At 39.0% G+C, this 17,271-nt stretch overlaps 1 protein-coding gene across 1 annotated transcript; it reads right to left on the bottom strand.

The window, feature by feature from the left end:
* Nucleotides 1-1,888: 1,888 nt before the first annotated feature.
* Nucleotides 1,889-13,626, bottom strand: TRIAP1 (TP53 regulated inhibitor of apoptosis 1). The gene is made up of 2 exons (XM_044068884.1): nt 13,367-13,626; nt 1,889-4,594 (listed from the first exon to the last, which is right to left on the bottom strand). Exons 1-2 carry the CDS (start codon nt 13,511-13,513, stop codon nt 4,511-4,513), a joined length of 231 nt encoding a protein of 76 aa, XP_043924819.1. The 5' UTR covers nt 13,514-13,626; the 3' UTR covers nt 1,889-4,510.
* Nucleotides 13,627-17,271: the final 3,645 nt, after the last annotated feature.

Below are 17,271 nucleotides of genomic sequence, written 5' to 3'. Positions count from 1 at the left end.
ATTTAGTCATTTGAAATAGCAGGGAAAGATAGTGATTTTTACATAGGGAGGTATGGCTGAAGAGCGAAGAAGTCATTTAGTCTGGATTGGTACAGGAGCAGAGCCAGAAGTTGTTAAGATGTAATAGAAGTTGTTTTTTGAAAAGTTGAAAGGAGTCTAGTGAGGTAATGTGTGGGGGGGGAGGTTATTCCATATTTCCCTATGGAGTTTGAAAATAGACAGTTACCTGCTGAATTTGTAATTCTAGTTGTGGTGACTTGTATCTTTTCGGCAGATCGCAACTGTTTCAAGTTTTTGTAGGGAGTAAGGAGGTTACTGAGAGCTGGTGTTTTTGTTGGTTGATAAAGAATGTTATGTGTAATTAAGAGTTGTTGATAGATAAGCTTGTTAGGTAGTTCTAACCATTGTAATTGTTTTAAGTTATTACAGTGGTGAGTTCTGTACTGGGATGCTGTGGCAAAACGGGCTATATTATGATAGGATGTAGTTAGTTTTTTCAGGTTACCTTTAGAGAGATTGGTGTAAATAGAGGAAGCATACAGTAGGGTGGAGATAAGATGTGATTGAGCTAAGGTGGTCCGTGCTTCTGGAGTAAGGAAGGGTTTTATTCTGTACAGTGAACATATCTTTTTATTTACTGCTTTTATAGTGTTATTGATATGACAAATGTGCAGGTAGACGTCTGTTTGTTAACGCATACATCAGTTGGTGTGTGTGCTACTTCAAATTTTCCTCTAAACTGGAACACAAAATGTTACAGCTCTAGTCTACCCCTCCCACCACTCATTGCTGCAGTGTAGTAGTACAGCAGGGGTAAAAGTGCTGTTACAGCTCTAGTCTACCCCTCCCACCACTCATTGCTGCAGTGTAGTAGTACAGCAGGGGTAAAAGTGCTGTTACAGCTCTAGTCTACCCCTCCCACCACTCATTGCTGCAGTGTAGTAGTACAGCAGGGGTAAAAGTGATGTTACAGCTCTAGTCTACCCCTCCCACCACTCATTGCTGCAGTGTAGTAGTACAGCAGGGGTAAAAGTGATGTTACAGCTCTAGTCTACCCCTCCCACCACTCATTGCTGCAGTGTAGTAGTACAGCAGGGGTAAAAGTGATGTTACAGCTCTAGTCTACCCCTCCCACCACTCATTGCTGCAGTGTAGTAGTACAGCAGGGGTAAAAGTGATGTTACAGCTCTAGTCTACCCCTCCCACCACTCATTGCTGCAGTGTAGTAGTACAGCAGGGGTAAAAGTGATGTTACAGCTCTAGTCTACCCCTCCCACCACTCATTGCTGCAGTGTAGTAGTACAGCAGGGGTAAAAGTGATGTTACAGCTCTAGTCTACCCCTCCCACCACTCATTGCTGCAGTGTAGTAGTACAGCAGGGGTAAAAGTGCTGTTACAGCTCTAGTCTACCCCTCCCACCACTCATTGCTGCAGTGTAGTAGTACAGCAGGGGTAAAAGTGCTGAGTGTAGTAGTACAGCAGGGGTAAAAGTGCTGAGTGTAGTAGTACAGCAGGGGTAAAAGTGCTGAGTGTAGTAGTACAGCAGGGGTAAAAGTGCCGTCACCGTCTTGTCTAATAAAATGCAGAGGAATGTCACAGCCCCAGTCAGACAGATATCAAACTAAATTGTGTGCTATTGTTTTGACAGTTGTCAAAATAACTGTCAAACTACAGCTAAACAAAAACACAACAGCTGGTAATTTCGGGATTGCCAAGCAACATGTAAATAACACCTATTTTCTTGCGTGTGCATTTTACTTCTCTGGCACTACAAAGGACTACAAAGGTGTAACACAATGTCGCAACTCTAGCTGGAAAGGTAGAATGTGCGTACTTCCCAACATGCACTGTAGATTGTCTACAAGGTTTGTGAAACACATGCACTTCATTATGGCAAAGTATATATGGTTTTATTAAAAAATATGGTCAAGTACTTTAAAAACAGTATGAAAATTAGTCAAGAGTCAAACAATCTCATCACCACCGACATACAAAGCAGTTGAGGCCCAAGCTGGAATCCACCCCAGCTACACAGTCAGGATTTCTTACCCCCCCATGTCTTTTGTAAAGGAATGATAAAAAAAAATGAGGACAACAAATGTTGAGGGCCCAAATAAGGCAGTAGAGACATTGTTTCCATGCTGTAACCTGCAGATGGTGGTTACTTATACAAATGCACCCAACAACAGCCCCCCCCCCCCCCCAAAAAAAAAGCTGTGGGCCACTAAGCTTTCTGGACAGGAACACATATTCCTTGGGGTGACTGCTTAAGTGATATAATTGCCCCCCCCCCGACATTCAGCTGCATCCCCTCTGATGCACAGGCTCACTGAGGAAGTTAGGTCACCAAGATGCAGATACCACTACTATTGTATCATCAGACCAACACCAGGGAGACATTTCCTTGAAAAGCACAAAGAACAATTTATTAAAATAATTGCAGGGGCCTCAAAATTGCAGAACAGGGGTGGCAGGAAGGCTATACCAGTTAACCAGCATACAACACCTGGGGACTGCTGAGGGCTGTTCAGGGTAAGGCCCACATAGAATACCAAGCTTAAGGCTACCTGGGCATGATGAATAGCCACTTGCTTGCAACTCTTTATCAATGTTTTTGTTTTGGTCCAAATGTTTTATAATACTTAATAGAGAAATCACATTTCCCACACATCCCCTTCCAATACAACTCAATTCCCTCACCACACTAATCAATGGGGAAAAATGATTTCAGCATCTCACAAATGTCTGGAAAAAATGACGAGCCTTAATTTATTTTACCCCTTTAAAAACTGACAAGTCTGCAAAACCAGTTTAGGTTTTACATACTTTCATTACAATGATTACAAAACATCACCAAGGAGATGTAGCTCACCTTATGCAACCAAGGAGGGATAGTCAGCAGCTTTCTCAGAGCACAGCATTACAAAAACAGACTATGGGAGTCAAACCCAGTAACTTAAAGAGAACCAAGGTTCCCCCATACAGAAATCAGAATCCGCAGAATGCATTGTTTTTTTTTTTTGCAAAAAAAAAAATTTTACAGTCATACAGTTTTTTTTTGACAATCATTATTCCAGTATCCTTTGTTTTACAGCACCAGTCTTACATGACGAAGTTATTCTCAAACACCACATGCAAGTATCAATCCAACCAATACCTAGAAATGAACCCGGGGTGTTTTGTTGCTAAACACCATGCTCTGTAACAAATCCCCAACTTTCCAATCAGAACATTTGACAAGTTTCTTTCACTAATGTTTTCATACATGATCCGTAGCAACAAGCCATGTTATTAAAGTCCTATATCTGGGAATATCAAAACAGTGAAGCCCTTACACAGTCAAAACTGTCTTCTATTGGCTTGAAGAAAAAAAAAAGCCATGTAGTTTCATGGATCCACATTCTGTACCCTACAAAAATCTACAAATGCATCAAATAAAATGTTTAAATGCTCTTCAAATGTGCTGGGTAGCCGAGAGAGTTATACCTGCTGGTGACATGAACATCAAAGCCCTGCTTGTTCTTTGGTAATAAATGAAGAACCTGAATTTGTATTTCTCATAATTGTTCCTCTTTAAGCAGAGCATTTGTACAGCACACTAACAGGCTGAAAGCCATCTAATACTATCAAATGTATATTACTGTTTCCATGAACAGGACACATACACAGGTCATAAGTTTACTCTGAGCAGTGTACAAGGGCCCTCCTAATTTATCACTCTAACCACTATTCATCAAAACAATATTTTCATATTCTGACCAGTGTATTATGTAATTAAAGTGCAAAAGCTATGAACTTATAACCGTTTCTACTTAAAAAGGTACAGACTGCAAAGTGTTTGCAGGAAATAAAAAAGATGCAGAAGTTCTTTGGCAAATAACATATACCACCTTCAAATCCACATACCAAAAAAGGATAAGGCAACACTAAGTTTGCCAACCACTACCCCCAATGTAGCTGGTTGAGCACAAAATGTAAGGGAATGTTTGTACTTTAACAATTTAACAGTGATCACTCATCTCTGCCTTAGAATATTAAAATGTGTGCTGAATAACAGTCCTTTTTTACACTTAAAACTGTGTTTAAAAAGAAAAACGGTCATTCCAAAAAGTAGACATATAGCCTCAGGAAATTTATAAACCTTTCATTGGGTCTACCAGTGACCCAAGAGCAGAGTTCTAACATCTACATCCTGAGTCTGCTCAGTGCCCGTACAAATCAGAACTGGTTATGACTAGTTTACATCTCAGTTCAAGTTATGCCAGCATCTGAGTCTCTAATGATAAGACAGAGACAGACCACACTCATCAGATTCATCTGCCGTTCCCATTTTCACACTGCAAAAAATACACACAAGTTAACACAGTCCAAAAAAATAAATAAATAAAAACATCACACGCAGTGTCCATTAGACGAGATATTCCTACTTGATCCTGTACAAGTATCATCTGTCCATATAATGTTCATAGACACAAGTATCATATGTCCACGTAATGTTCATAGACACAAATCAAGGTGAAGTTTCTGATTTTTCTTTGTTATGGCCCATAAACTCCAAACCTTCAACAGGAATCTCTTTCTCTTTAATGGCTTTCTGTAACACAAAGAAAAGAATTACAAGACAGGCAACACAAATTGCAAAAATGTACATCAAAGCACTTTCTTAACAAGAATATTAAACTTTACTGCATGTGTTACACAATGGAGGCATATGAATTTGCTCTGCTCTCGGACAACTGACCCAAAAACAGGTGATAAAACCTACATTTGGCCAACCTGTTTTGAAACAAAAGTCCCACCCCTTCCCATGTAGGGACCCTGCTACTATAACTCCAGGCCACCATTGAGGTACAAGGACAAATCCCACCTTCATCAGTGTTAGACTGAGGGTTTTCACTTTATAATATATTAACGTAGAATAATAAGCCTGAAAATAGAGTCAGACTTGCGTTTCCATGTCTGCATTCAGTTTCAGGGAAAAAGACAGTTCGGTAGAAAGGAAAATATAAACTTGCTGGCTAAGCATGAGATGTGCAGACAAAATAGTTCTCAGGGAACGCTACAGAATGTTCCTTTCTCACGGGAAAGACGTGTACTTGCAATGGAATGTTACATAAAGAACAGACAATTAGGGACTGTGAGGCAGATGCAAGACAAGGCTTGAAAACTAACGAGGGTAGAACATTACAGGGTTTTAGTATTATTAGAAAGTATTTCAGACATGGTCAGTGGAGTCAGTTAAGGTAGTTTTTGAACTGATATGCAAAAGGTCTTTGAAGTACAAACACTTGGGCCTGAGGACAGAAGTCAGGTCAATATCCAGCATTAATCAGCACATACGTACAAAAACTTTGGATAGATTTATCAGCACTGTTACTGTTAGCCAACATTCCAGAATTTCTAACATCTAATAAAGGGTTCTTAACCGATCTACACCAGTGTGCAGAATTCATTCCGAAGACTTACCCCATAAAGGAGAGACTGGCACCTGTTCAGCACAAGTTTAGGTATTAACAGATAAAGATATTCATTCCACTCTCATTTCAGTTGTTTCCAATTAATTCTAGTACACTACAGACTTGTCAATTCTTACAATCATTCTGATAATTTTGATACTGTCAGACATGCAGACCTACACAAATGAGTCACCAAACCTATTCTCACACAAAGTAACAGAAACTAATAATTCAGCTTCAAACACAATGAAAATTCCAGAAATACTGTTTCATTGACCCAACATGCACAAAACAGCTTTAGATTACACTGCTTCACACAAAAACATCATAATAAACCTCAATGTCTGCTAAACGTTAGCTTTTTTGGCTAGAAATTGGCTTTGGATTGAATGATTAAGGCAATAAATAATAACAGACCCAAAACAAACTTCATTTCAGTTTTATTTTTGTATTTAAATAAATAAAATACCTGATCTGCCTATTTACAGTGTGAGGAAGTGTTTACTGCATTAAATTGTTTTAATTTTGTATTGACTAAAAACAGGACTAGATTCTTTAGCTGAAAAACATGCAAATCACCAACAGACACAATCATTTCATAAATGGAGTAACAATCATTTACAGCCTGAAAATCATATATTTTTGTAGCCTCATTAGAGTTAAGGAATATTTTCAGTAATGCAAATGATCTCAGTAACTAAGATTATAAAAAAAAATAAAGTAGTGAAGCAATTGTTGCAAAAATTGAGAGGGTACACATGCCATAAAAAAAAAAAAAAAAAAAAAAAAAAAAAAAACAATGGTGTATATGTCTGGGGACATTTGCTAAGATTAAGGTACTTGCAGTGTGCAGTGCTATCCTTTTCAGTGAGTACAGCAGCAGACGTATGACAGCTATCGAGAACTGGCCACTGCAGTATGACAGCACCACAGTTCTGTCTACAGTATGGTTACACTGCGAGATTAAAACACATTTTATAATATTTTTATTGTAGCTTAGAGTACTGATTGCACCATGTTGTATGGCTACGGTTGGCAGTCACACACTTGGTGGGTAAGAGTGGCAAACCCCCTTACCACCATGGTTTCTTAAGAATACATTTAATTCAAAACTTGCCCAAGAACATTTTAACTATATCTTATTAGTAATGTTGGGGGGTGCTGCTGGTGTGCTCCTTAACCCCCAACAGCTCCCTACCTACATCTGCCAGTTCACAGAAAAAAACAATACATTCCTAAAAGATGCAGGCTCCTGTGGTGCACTCTCTTATCCGCAGTTCCCAAACCATGCTCATCCTGGAAAGACCCAGCAAAGTTTTCCCAATATACGTCTCTACTGTCTAATGTACACATTTATTCTTATCTTACTATGAAGCAGTTAACTACTAAGATTAGATAAGAGTACATCACCAGACTGCTGGCTTCACATTTTTTTCGGCACATCTGTACCACATGAACAAGCAGATACTGTTATTCAGGAAGCAAAATGTTCATTCCAAAGAGCAACGGAATGAATCCCTGACTACACTCTTGCCATCCAAGTTCAGCTGTGAATTTGGGAGCCATGGAAGCTAGCTGGGGCCTGGGATGTGACTAAGTGGACAATATCAGCTCTAAAAGGCAACCCAACAGTCTAATCAGTCTGCAATAATATAATAGGGCACAACAGCTAGGAACTGGTATGTGCCTACAGCTCAAAATGATGCTTTTAGGGTGAGGATGCATCAATCATCCACTGCAAAAACCTCCCCAAACCACCGGGATGGCAGTGCTATGAGCAGCTCTCACCCTCACTATAACCAAATAACTGGAAGGAAAAACAGAAACAAAAAGGCCAAGTGGGTATAGTATATTTATTTATTCAGCGACACCTGATAACTGGGTAAGTGTACTCGTCATCAGACCCTTTTCAAACACAAGTGAGGCCCATAAGGGCAACAGTTTAGTAAATCAAATATTTAGAGTCATCACACTAATTAGAAAAGCAAACTATTTACAATGCAGATAAAAAAGGAGACAGTACAATGCAGATTTACATCAAATTTTTTGAACTGACAAAATATTTACAATTCAGACAAAGAAAAAGAACTGTAGATTTTCAAAACACAAACTTTGGCAGTGACCTCTTCATTCAACAGTGTGTTTACATTCTGTAATGGTAAATGCTGAGTACTTTACACTTGCCAATACAAAGATGTTCAGGAATATCAAACTTGTTAAAAATAGGACAATATTTGCAATACATCTTTTGATGTCAAAGTAACAAGAACAGTACAACGTATACAGAGGAAGGTAAAGGTGGCTGCAGCATGACTACTGACTGTACACGGCATCGATATTGTGGCAAACTTCATGAAGTTATTTCCTTTGCCTAATCCTTTTCTATTTAAGAAAGGGTGCACCCCCCCACAAAAATGGGTTGTACCACTTTGTAGGAAACAGTCTTGACAAAATTTCTTACTTAATGAAACTTCTCACCACAATACAAACCTAACCCTAAAACTGCAACTGCACTATCTTAAGTTTGTCTAGCAGAATTAAACTGAAGCACTATGTTAAGTCCAAGGCAGTAGCTAGCTTTGAGAATCTTGTGGAGGAGGGTCACCACAACCAGAGTAATGGTCGGCTGGGAAGGGTCCAAGGGGAAAATAAAATATTGAAAAATGATTATAATTTAAACATCTCATCAACGAGGACACTACTGAAACAAAAGTCATGCCTTGGAACTCTCATGGCCTCAGGACATTACAACGAAGATCTCAAGATCATGTCTTCCAAAGGCCATTGCCCTACATTGATTTTCAGCTGTCAGCATCAGGCCCTCCAGGGTGTGGTTCCCATTCTTACAGCACTATTCTGTTGGTTACAGCTACGTTTATAATTCCCACAAATATCTACACAGCTTCTCTTTCTCCTTACTCACTGCCACCTTGCAACTTTACCTTTTCCAATACCTCTGTCTTCTTGGACTCTTCCACCCCCTACAATTTCTAAAGTTAACCCTACTGCTCACTACAACATTTGGAATGCAGGCTAGTGATCGCCTTCCCTATCAAGGGCTGATAAGAGTGCAGGCAAAGAGAAAGAAACAGGGGCATCCTAAGTGAAAGACCAGTTCTGGTAGTGTTTCAGTCGAACCTAGAACAGAAGCTGCTGTTAAAGGGGTAATTAGGGCAGGATATAAAATAGTGCAAGGTAACTATTGGATTCAATCAGAGTAGGTTAAAAAGGATTGGGAAGAGACAGGATAAGCAATTCACAAAGAAACAATGGGAACATATTATGTATGGCTGTCAAATATGTAAAAGTCCAGAAGATTTAGAATTTTTCCTTCTTGGTAGTGTCTGCATTCGTTACTTTTATACCCCAAGCAGAATTTTTCCTCAGGTAGACAGCAACTGTTGATGGTATGATGAGGAAAAAAGCGGTAGATGGGGACATAATGTTTGGGAGTGTAATGAGCTGGCAGACTTGAATTCCCTGCAGACTACTCTGTCAAAAATACTGGGTGAACAAATTAGTGTAATAAGGAAATGTATTTATTTATTTTTAGGTGTGATACAGAACTGGAAATGCTTAGACATAGTAAGGACTTGCCGAGTTTAATTCTGATGGCTGCCAAAAAAGCAATTAGTACAAAATGGAAATCAATCATACTAGAAAAAGTGAATATGGTAGCAGAGATAAAAGAACCGGAAGTGGGATCTTTACAAAAGAGTAACAGCAAATTACATACATAAAATGGGAGCTGTGAGAACAATACATGCAAATTACATACATAAAATGGGAGCTGTGAGAACAATACATGCAAAATAATGTTTTGAAGGAGGAAGGAGCTTTAAAGGAAGGCAGAGATTATAGGTTCATATGTGTTTACTAGGCTAACGATCACAAGGGCCTTTTTAAGCCCAGCCATCCATCCCAAATCTCTGACGAGTTTGGATACCCTTGATAAGTGTAAGCTTGGGCCTGGGAGAATAACCATTTACAGGTTACCTATGTCCATTAGAGACATAGGTGCCAAACCAGGAATAAACTTCCCGTTTCCCATCCAATTGTCCAAGTTGCACTTGAACTGGGTTAGGAACTCTGCTTCACATGGATGGGGAGCCTGTTCCATAGATGGGGTAGTCTCTGGGAAACATACCTAGGTATCACAGGCAAGATTTAAGTCTTTAGGATGGGTAATTCTGGTGCTGTTTGTTTTGTGGATATGCAGGAGGTTCATCAGAGTGGGGTCTGACAATGCCCTGTATGCCAGCCATAGATCTCCCCAAAGAAATAGGGCCTTGAATGAGTTACATAATGTTTGAATGACAAAGACTATATATCATGTATAAATTTTGCAATTGAAAATATGTCATTATGGTTTGTTTTCATTAATGTAAGACTGTTTTAAGTGATAATTCAATAAAGAGGTTTCTTGTTAAAAAAAAAAAAAGAAAGAGAAAGAAAAACTGCTGCTCACCGTTTTCTTGTTTTTCCTCCAGTTCTACTTTTCCGCTTGTAACCTGTACACCTCAGTGTGGTGTAAAGTTTGTACATAGTATCTCTTTTGTTTGGAACTAGTTCGTACTACCCTTTGTGTTCCACTGCTGGATGAACTGTTATTTTTTTGGTTACCACTATTTTGAATGCAATACCTGCAATCGGTTGTCTATTTTAACATATTTTCAATGTATCTGGGGTTTTTCTCCCTGGGCCTCTACTGAAAAGGGGAATGCTAGCACCCCAGTCGGACTTGCTCAGTAAACAAATGCTAAATTAAATAAATAAGATTAAAAAGCTACGATCAGTGCTCTACATCAATAGAATTAAATGCTCACTTGTAAATTCACAGTGTGACGTATTTGCTCCTTGAGTAACACTTCTTTCTCATTTTTCATAATTGAACACTCTGGTTCTGCTCATTTAGAGATACAGTCATCATAAACACACATTGCTGATAGTAACACATGCAGAGATGTTCTGCAACTGACCTGCAAAGAGCCCTGGAAAAGACAGCCATGCATTGACAACACACCCTTGTGAAACAGGCTTTGGTTTAAATGAGGAAAGAAGCACAACCCCTCCCAGTGGGTAGCAGCAATCAATACAACTATCTGTCCTGTGCCATTGTCCCTCTTTACTCAGGACAGTCTGTCTATGCAAATGTGTTTTGCAAAAAACACGAAATGGCAAATGTCCCAAGATTTGGGGAAATAAAGAGCATCTCCCATGTTTCTTCCAGTAGTTGCATAACAACCTACCAGAACCAACCTTTTAACCAAAAAACACTCCCTCAGTGATTCCATCATCTCCAGCAACCAAACAAACTCGCCCTCATTAAAGTGAACCATTGCTCCATCAGTTTTTAATTTTATGCCTAGCTCCCCAAACAAAGGCAAAATCAATCTCTTTCAGATGGAAAGCTAATAGCAATATTGCAAAACTTTCTACAACTCTCTCTTCCCTCAACTGGACTCCTATTCTAAACGCCACAGATCATAACAAAGCAGCTTAACTCCACACACACTTTCTCTCTCAAGTCTGCAAGACAGTCACCTTCCCTTAATCCCTAGCTTTATAACTCCAAACCAAGTAAGTGGCTAACTCATGAGTTAAAATTCTTCATCAAACTCTGGGATGAATCTGGGCACTCCTGATCTCTAAGCTCACTTCAAACAGTGAGTAATATAATAATGTAAGGAACGTAGCTAAAGAAACCATTAGAAAATGCAAAAGTTGTGCAATGATACACTTCGAAAACTCCCTTAAATTCAAACCCAATAAATTTTGGAAACAAGTCAATAACCTCAGAGATATAACCTGCCTCACACTACTACAAGTACTTCCTTCATCTCCTCTGCAGATGATTTCCAGGCATTTTAGTGACATTCCCAAATTTACTGCAGACACCCTCACAAACGCTCCCTCATCTCACCCACAATATCTTACTATTTTCTATTTCTGACAGATCTCCTCAAAAGATATTCTCCCTTTACTGGGACAAGTATAGCTGGAGGGTACCTCAAGTAGAGAATCTACATTCATGGTTCATTTATCACTATCGTGATTTCACTGCTACACCCCTAAAACACATCTTTGTCTTACTACCAACATCATCCCTATTATAAGGAAAACTGCCAGTCAAACTACTGCCCAGACAAAAAACAACCCACACCCCCATTTTGATCCTCCTAACCCTGTGCAAAATCGTTCAGAAAAAACTGTCTACCTTCAATTCATAAAATATAGTATTGAATACTACCTTCTCTCATAAACATAGCATGGCTTCTGGTCAGGGAGTAGCACAGTCACATCAATTTTGTATTGCACTGATGAAATTCTCATGTCAGTAGACAAAGGCATGTTATCTGGTACAGGTTTATAGACTTCGTCTTTTAAACTTACTTCTCTCTTATAATCCACATTTCAGAACTACACGCTAGCCCTGATGCCCTCCCTTGTTTCCAAAGTTATCGGACATTTTTCAGTGAATTATAACTCCTGTACTTCACTCTCTTTTCCACTATTCAAATATGTACCCCAAAGATTTATTCTTGCCCTTCTGTTTTCTATATACATCAATAAACTGCCACTGGATCGTCCTTACCTTCCTCTCTTCTTATACAAATGAGTGGTCCTCTATAGCTCCAACTACTCCTTAACTATCTTACAGCAAGATCTACAATCTGACTTCAATCTCTTGACTGAATGGATTACTACAAAAATAAAAATATCTTATTAAATACATCCAAAACCTAAATCTATTCTCTTTGGTACTAAACAGAAAGAAAGCATATCCAAGAAAACCTTATCCATGATGACAACAACTATCCCGTACAGCCTTATTAAAGTATCTTGGTCGCTGGTTAAACCCTTCACCCAACTTCAACCTACATCTTGAAAATACAGGTGAAGAATAATTATCTACTTTCCTGGGTACAACAGACCTTTTTCCTCTCACACTCCACCAGATCAGGAAAAGAATTCCACGTCCTCAACTTGAATTCAGCTTCCTAACATCAGCAGCTTCTACTAAGAAGCTCCTCTACCACTATAAAACAAAATATGTAGATTTATTGCACACTCCTCCCAGAAAGGAGCACAACTGTTATAACACTAAGTGGAGGCCAGTTTGCATTTTTTAAGCAAATAGCAAAATAGACTCACACCTGTTCCAAGTCTTGCACAGACATAATCTCATTCCTTTAACCTCAAAACTATTGAGGCAACCCTCCCCCGCCAAACACAACCTAAAAAAAACTTGAATCGCTGAAACCCTAAGAGACAAATTCCACTCTCCAAGCTAGACACCCACCTGAAATTAAAGACTCATGCTCTTATACCAAGCTCCATTCTCCTCTACAATTTAATCTAATTAATCAAGCTGAATGTAACTATTACCTACTCAAGTCTAACTTAACTATTCTCTCCCTTCTCATCCACTCTTTGCTCCTTTTCACATCAATAATTTATTTTATTAACTTTATCAAATGTTTTAAAACATTTATACACACTGCATATTAATACATTTGATTGAGTAGGTACCCAAAGCATAGCGCTACTATCACACTGTTTTACTGTCACTTTTGTCTGTTTCATCCGTTACTGTACTCTTGCCTGCTTTGTATGTCTGGTGAATTTGTACCTCAGGCAGACTGCAACTGGTTAGAACTGATCAGAGCTCCTCCACCTACCCTGATAAATTCAGAGCCGCATACAAATATTATTTTGTGTCTAAAAACAGCTTAGTAAGATATATAACAACATAAACAGCTCACATTCTCAAGGGTGTACTTTTACTTATGCAAAGTATCACATTCCCCAAAATACATGTCCCACTTTCTACATCTGAAAAGGTGGCGACCTTAGATGGTCTGGATCCTTACTATGAGTCTGACCCTCTCTAGAGCTGTCTCACTCACCTTGACACATTGTTGATAACTTTTAAAAAGCTCCACGCACGGATCAGCGCTGCGATTTCCCTTCAAAAACTTCTCTGCAAACCAGCGGTTAAAGCATTGGTCATAGTCCCGTTTCAGCTCTGTACATTCCTCCCCAACACTGTTCATGGTTCCACCATCAAACCACGCCCACACCTGAGGAAAATCAGGTGAGAGGAACAGACACGTGTAAACACTGTGACCTCGTCAAGCCAGGCGCTAAGATATGACGCCACAACTAGTCGCGTTCGTGTCCGTAGGTAGGGCTTGCATATACGTCACTGTTAGCACTATACAACCGGCGCTTACGAAGTGTGGTAGATTTCATGCTTTCTTTTTTCTTTCCTTGCCAAAACACCCTCTCAAAAATTAAGCAAGGTTAATATAATGTTAAGTACATGGACTTAATTATTGCTTAAGGCATACTCACACATACATTAATAGAAAAATAATCAATCCGTAATAAGGTTGGCATAGCTTGATTTCAGAAATATAAAGCTTGGTAGCTAGGGTTACCACCTGTTCCACTTTGCGAGGGACAGTCCCTTTGGGCAGTTGTGTCCTGCTAAAAATGTGTAAAAATGGGAATTGTCCTGAGATTTTAGGACAAAATTATTTCCTATATTTTATGCAATAGTTGCATAAAACAGTTATTCTGTATCTGAAACACCCAAGTGCTATAAGAAACAGAATAAGCAACTAAAATGCTACAAGAATAACTTTTTATTTAGGCAAAAAAGGGAAGTTCTGTCCTTTGTACTGGCCGTGGGTATGTTTTGGCCTGCAAAATCTGATGTTTGTACCAAAAATGTCCCACTTTGGGCATTTAAAAAGGTGGCAACCCTATTGCTAGCACAGTATGGAAGTGTTCCTTCTTTATTAGGACTGATGTGTAGACTTGATATCGTTTAGGGCTGCCACCTTTTTAAATGCCCAAAGTGGGACATTTTTGGTACAAACATCAGATTTTGCAGGCCAAAACATACCCACGGCCAGTACAAAAGAAATAACTTACATTTTTTGCCTAAATAAAAGATACTTGTAGCATTTTAGTTGCTTATTCTGTTTCTTATAACATTTAGGTGTTTCAGATACAGAATAACTGTTTTATGCAACTATTATATAAAATATAGGAAATAATTTTGTCCTAAAATCTCAGGACATTTCCCATGTTTACACTTTTTTAGCAGGACACAACTGCCCAGAGAGGGACTGTCCCTCGCAAAGTGGGACAGGTGGTAACCCTAATATCGTTCCAGAAGCTTGAGTCGTACTTTTCTTTTTCTCTCTAAGTCCAAGATTTTTTTTTGCCCGACAAATCAAATCCCCTACTGCAACCAAGTAGATTTCGCCTCATTTACGAAAGTTAAGGTAACTTTACAACCTGCCCTTGTAAATCAGGGTTGTCCTGACTTGGGGTTCCTGTGGCCTGCAAATAAACAACTTTTATATTTGTATGAAGAAAATGTTTTTAGCGTTTTTCTAAATGCCGCATAAAGCTTTAATCCTATATTTTAATGTTATATCAAACAACTGGTTTAACACTTCCTCACCTGCTTCATATTTTTGGTCTGTTCCACATAAAATTTGAGGTTTTTTGGATTTTTATAGCAATTCAGAGGGGACTGAATTCACTAAATAATGAGAGGCATTTCGAGTTCAGACTTCATATCCTTCAGAAAGTGTATGGTAACAAGACATTTTCTTCTAGCAACTACTTAGGCTTTTAAGAGTAATATTTAAACTTTGTCCCTATTGTTTTGGGCTTTGTTGCCCCACCCCCATTATTTTTGACTTTGTCCAGATTTTTGAGCCAAGATGTTGAGAGCTATAGCAAACATACTTTTCAACTACTAAGATGTAGGTATAGCGATAAGATTTTGGCTTTCAAATTTCTCTCTTCTTCTCTTACTTTTCTCATAATGTCAGGATTGTGTAATGGTACATATATTCCTAAGTAAGGAAACTAAAGACCAATTATTCTGAAAAAATAAAAAGCATGCTCCTTTTTTGGATCCCTTGCTATGATTTTTAATGCTCAGAGGTTGGCAGGCATGCCTACAAATTTCCCCAAATCCATATTAGTGCCAGCTTCTCTCCAACTGTCCTGGTTTCCAAAGGAATGCTGTACCCTCCATTCTCTCCTTATTCCTCAACTGTCTCTGCCCAATATTCACTACAATACAGTTGTGTAAAATCTTACCATAATACTAGATGCCCTTCTTTTCACTGTTACAGTATTCATCGTAGAAGGGATGTTCCACCCTTGGCAGCCCCACACTCAGCTAGTATGAAAAACCCTGAACAAGATTTTGTATGTGCCGTACGTCACATTTATGCTCCATGCACAGAACGCAGGCCATAAAAGAAACGTATGGATTCAGCTACCTAGAACTGAATTGCCCCAAAAGAGAACAGTTGCCATAGGACAAAAGTGTCCATGCACATCCAGAAGGAAAAAATGCAGAAGAGGGGGGTTGGAGGGAGGGAGGGCGAGAATACTGCAACAGTGAAGAGAAGGACATCTACTTTTATGGAAAGATTTTGCACAACTGTATAACTTCTATATCACTGTTGCAGTGTACATCATAGAAGGGAATGTAAAAAAGCTCATGAAACAGAATGGAAGGTGGAAGACAGAGAAGAGTCCTCACCAAACCCACATGAACTGATTTCAGCATAACCTGCTCTGCCCTAGATACCATATCCAACTTATAATGTTTAGCAAATGTATGCAGTGAAGACCAAGTAGCAGCTTCAAGGATGGAATTGGGTGTCCAACCCCTTGTGGAAGCCACCAGAAAAGGCAACAGCCCTAGTGGAATGAGCTAGAACAGAAGTAGACAGATATTTGTCATGAAAATAATAAATTGAAATGGCCTTAGATATCCAGGAAGAGATGGTTTGCTTAGAAACAGCCAAACCCAAAGACCAGGGATGAAAGGAAATACAAAGCTGATCAAACTTATAAACAGTCCTAGTTTTATGCAAATAATACCTGAGCCGTCTCTGCAAATCCAAGGTATGCAGGATCCTCTTACTAGCAAAGTGAGGAGAAGGGAAAAGGGAAGGGAGTTGTACCAACTGATTCAAGGACAACTCGACTACCTTGGGCATAAAAGAAGGATTAGTACTAAGGGAAACCCTGTCCCTTTGAAAAAAACAAAAAAAGGAGGAATGGCCATAAGGGCCTGGAGCTCAGAAATCCTCCAAGCAGAAGAAAGAGCCAGCAACAAAAACAGTCTTCCAGGTACAATGTTGCAAAGAAACAGAATTTGCAGGCTGAAGAGATGCCTGCATCAATTTCTCCAAAACAAATTAAGGTTCCAAGGAGGAAGAATAGGTTTCCTTGGAAGCCTAATATGCAGGACGCCTTTAAGAAATTGTTTGACCTCAAAATGAGAAGTCAAAGGAGGATTCAAGGGCAGACAAACAGAAATGGCTGACAAATGGACCTTCACAGAAGAATAGGCCAAGATAGACTGGAGCAACTCACACAAATAAGAGAGAGCCAGAGGGACCCTTACTGAAAAAGGATCCTGGTTACAAACATGGCACCAGACCAAACATCTCTTCCATTAACTTCCTTAACTCTTCTCCTCTTCCTTCATTACATCTTTCACTGACATGACTGTTTGTCTGATGGGTTGCTTACAATATGAAATGTAAATAACTTTAATATAATTGCAATATGATAGGCAAGTTTACTCACTATTATTTATGTGTATACGTAACTTTTAGTAATATTTCGGTAAAGTTGTACTTGCGGATGCAAACCCAAAGCTGTGCCTATTCTACCCCAGGCAACACATAAATACAAAATTTAATAAAATTATACAATAGTAAGCCATTATTTACTACAGCAGTTAGAGAAACATTAGGAAATA

This window comes from Protopterus annectens, chromosome 4.part0, assembly GCF_019279795.1.
Source record: "Protopterus annectens isolate FY-2018-M chromosome 4.part0, PAN1.0, whole genome shotgun sequence".
Classification (NCBI taxonomy): domain Eukaryota; kingdom Metazoa; phylum Chordata; order Ceratodontiformes; family Protopteridae; genus Protopterus; species Protopterus annectens.
The sequence above is the reverse complement of the archived record's forward strand: the minus strand, read 5'-3'. Positions and strand labels throughout refer to the sequence as shown.

Bases quoted from the DNA above. Each gene is read 5' to 3' on its own strand.
- TRIAP1 (XM_044068884.1), bottom strand. From the start codon at position 13,513: ATGAACAGTGTTGGGGAGGAATGTACAGAGCTGAAACGGGACTATGAC. The intron at 4,595-13,366 runs GTGAGTGAGACA...TTTGTGTTACAG, and splicing joins GTTATCAACAATGTGTCAAG to AAAGCCATTAAAGAGAAAGA.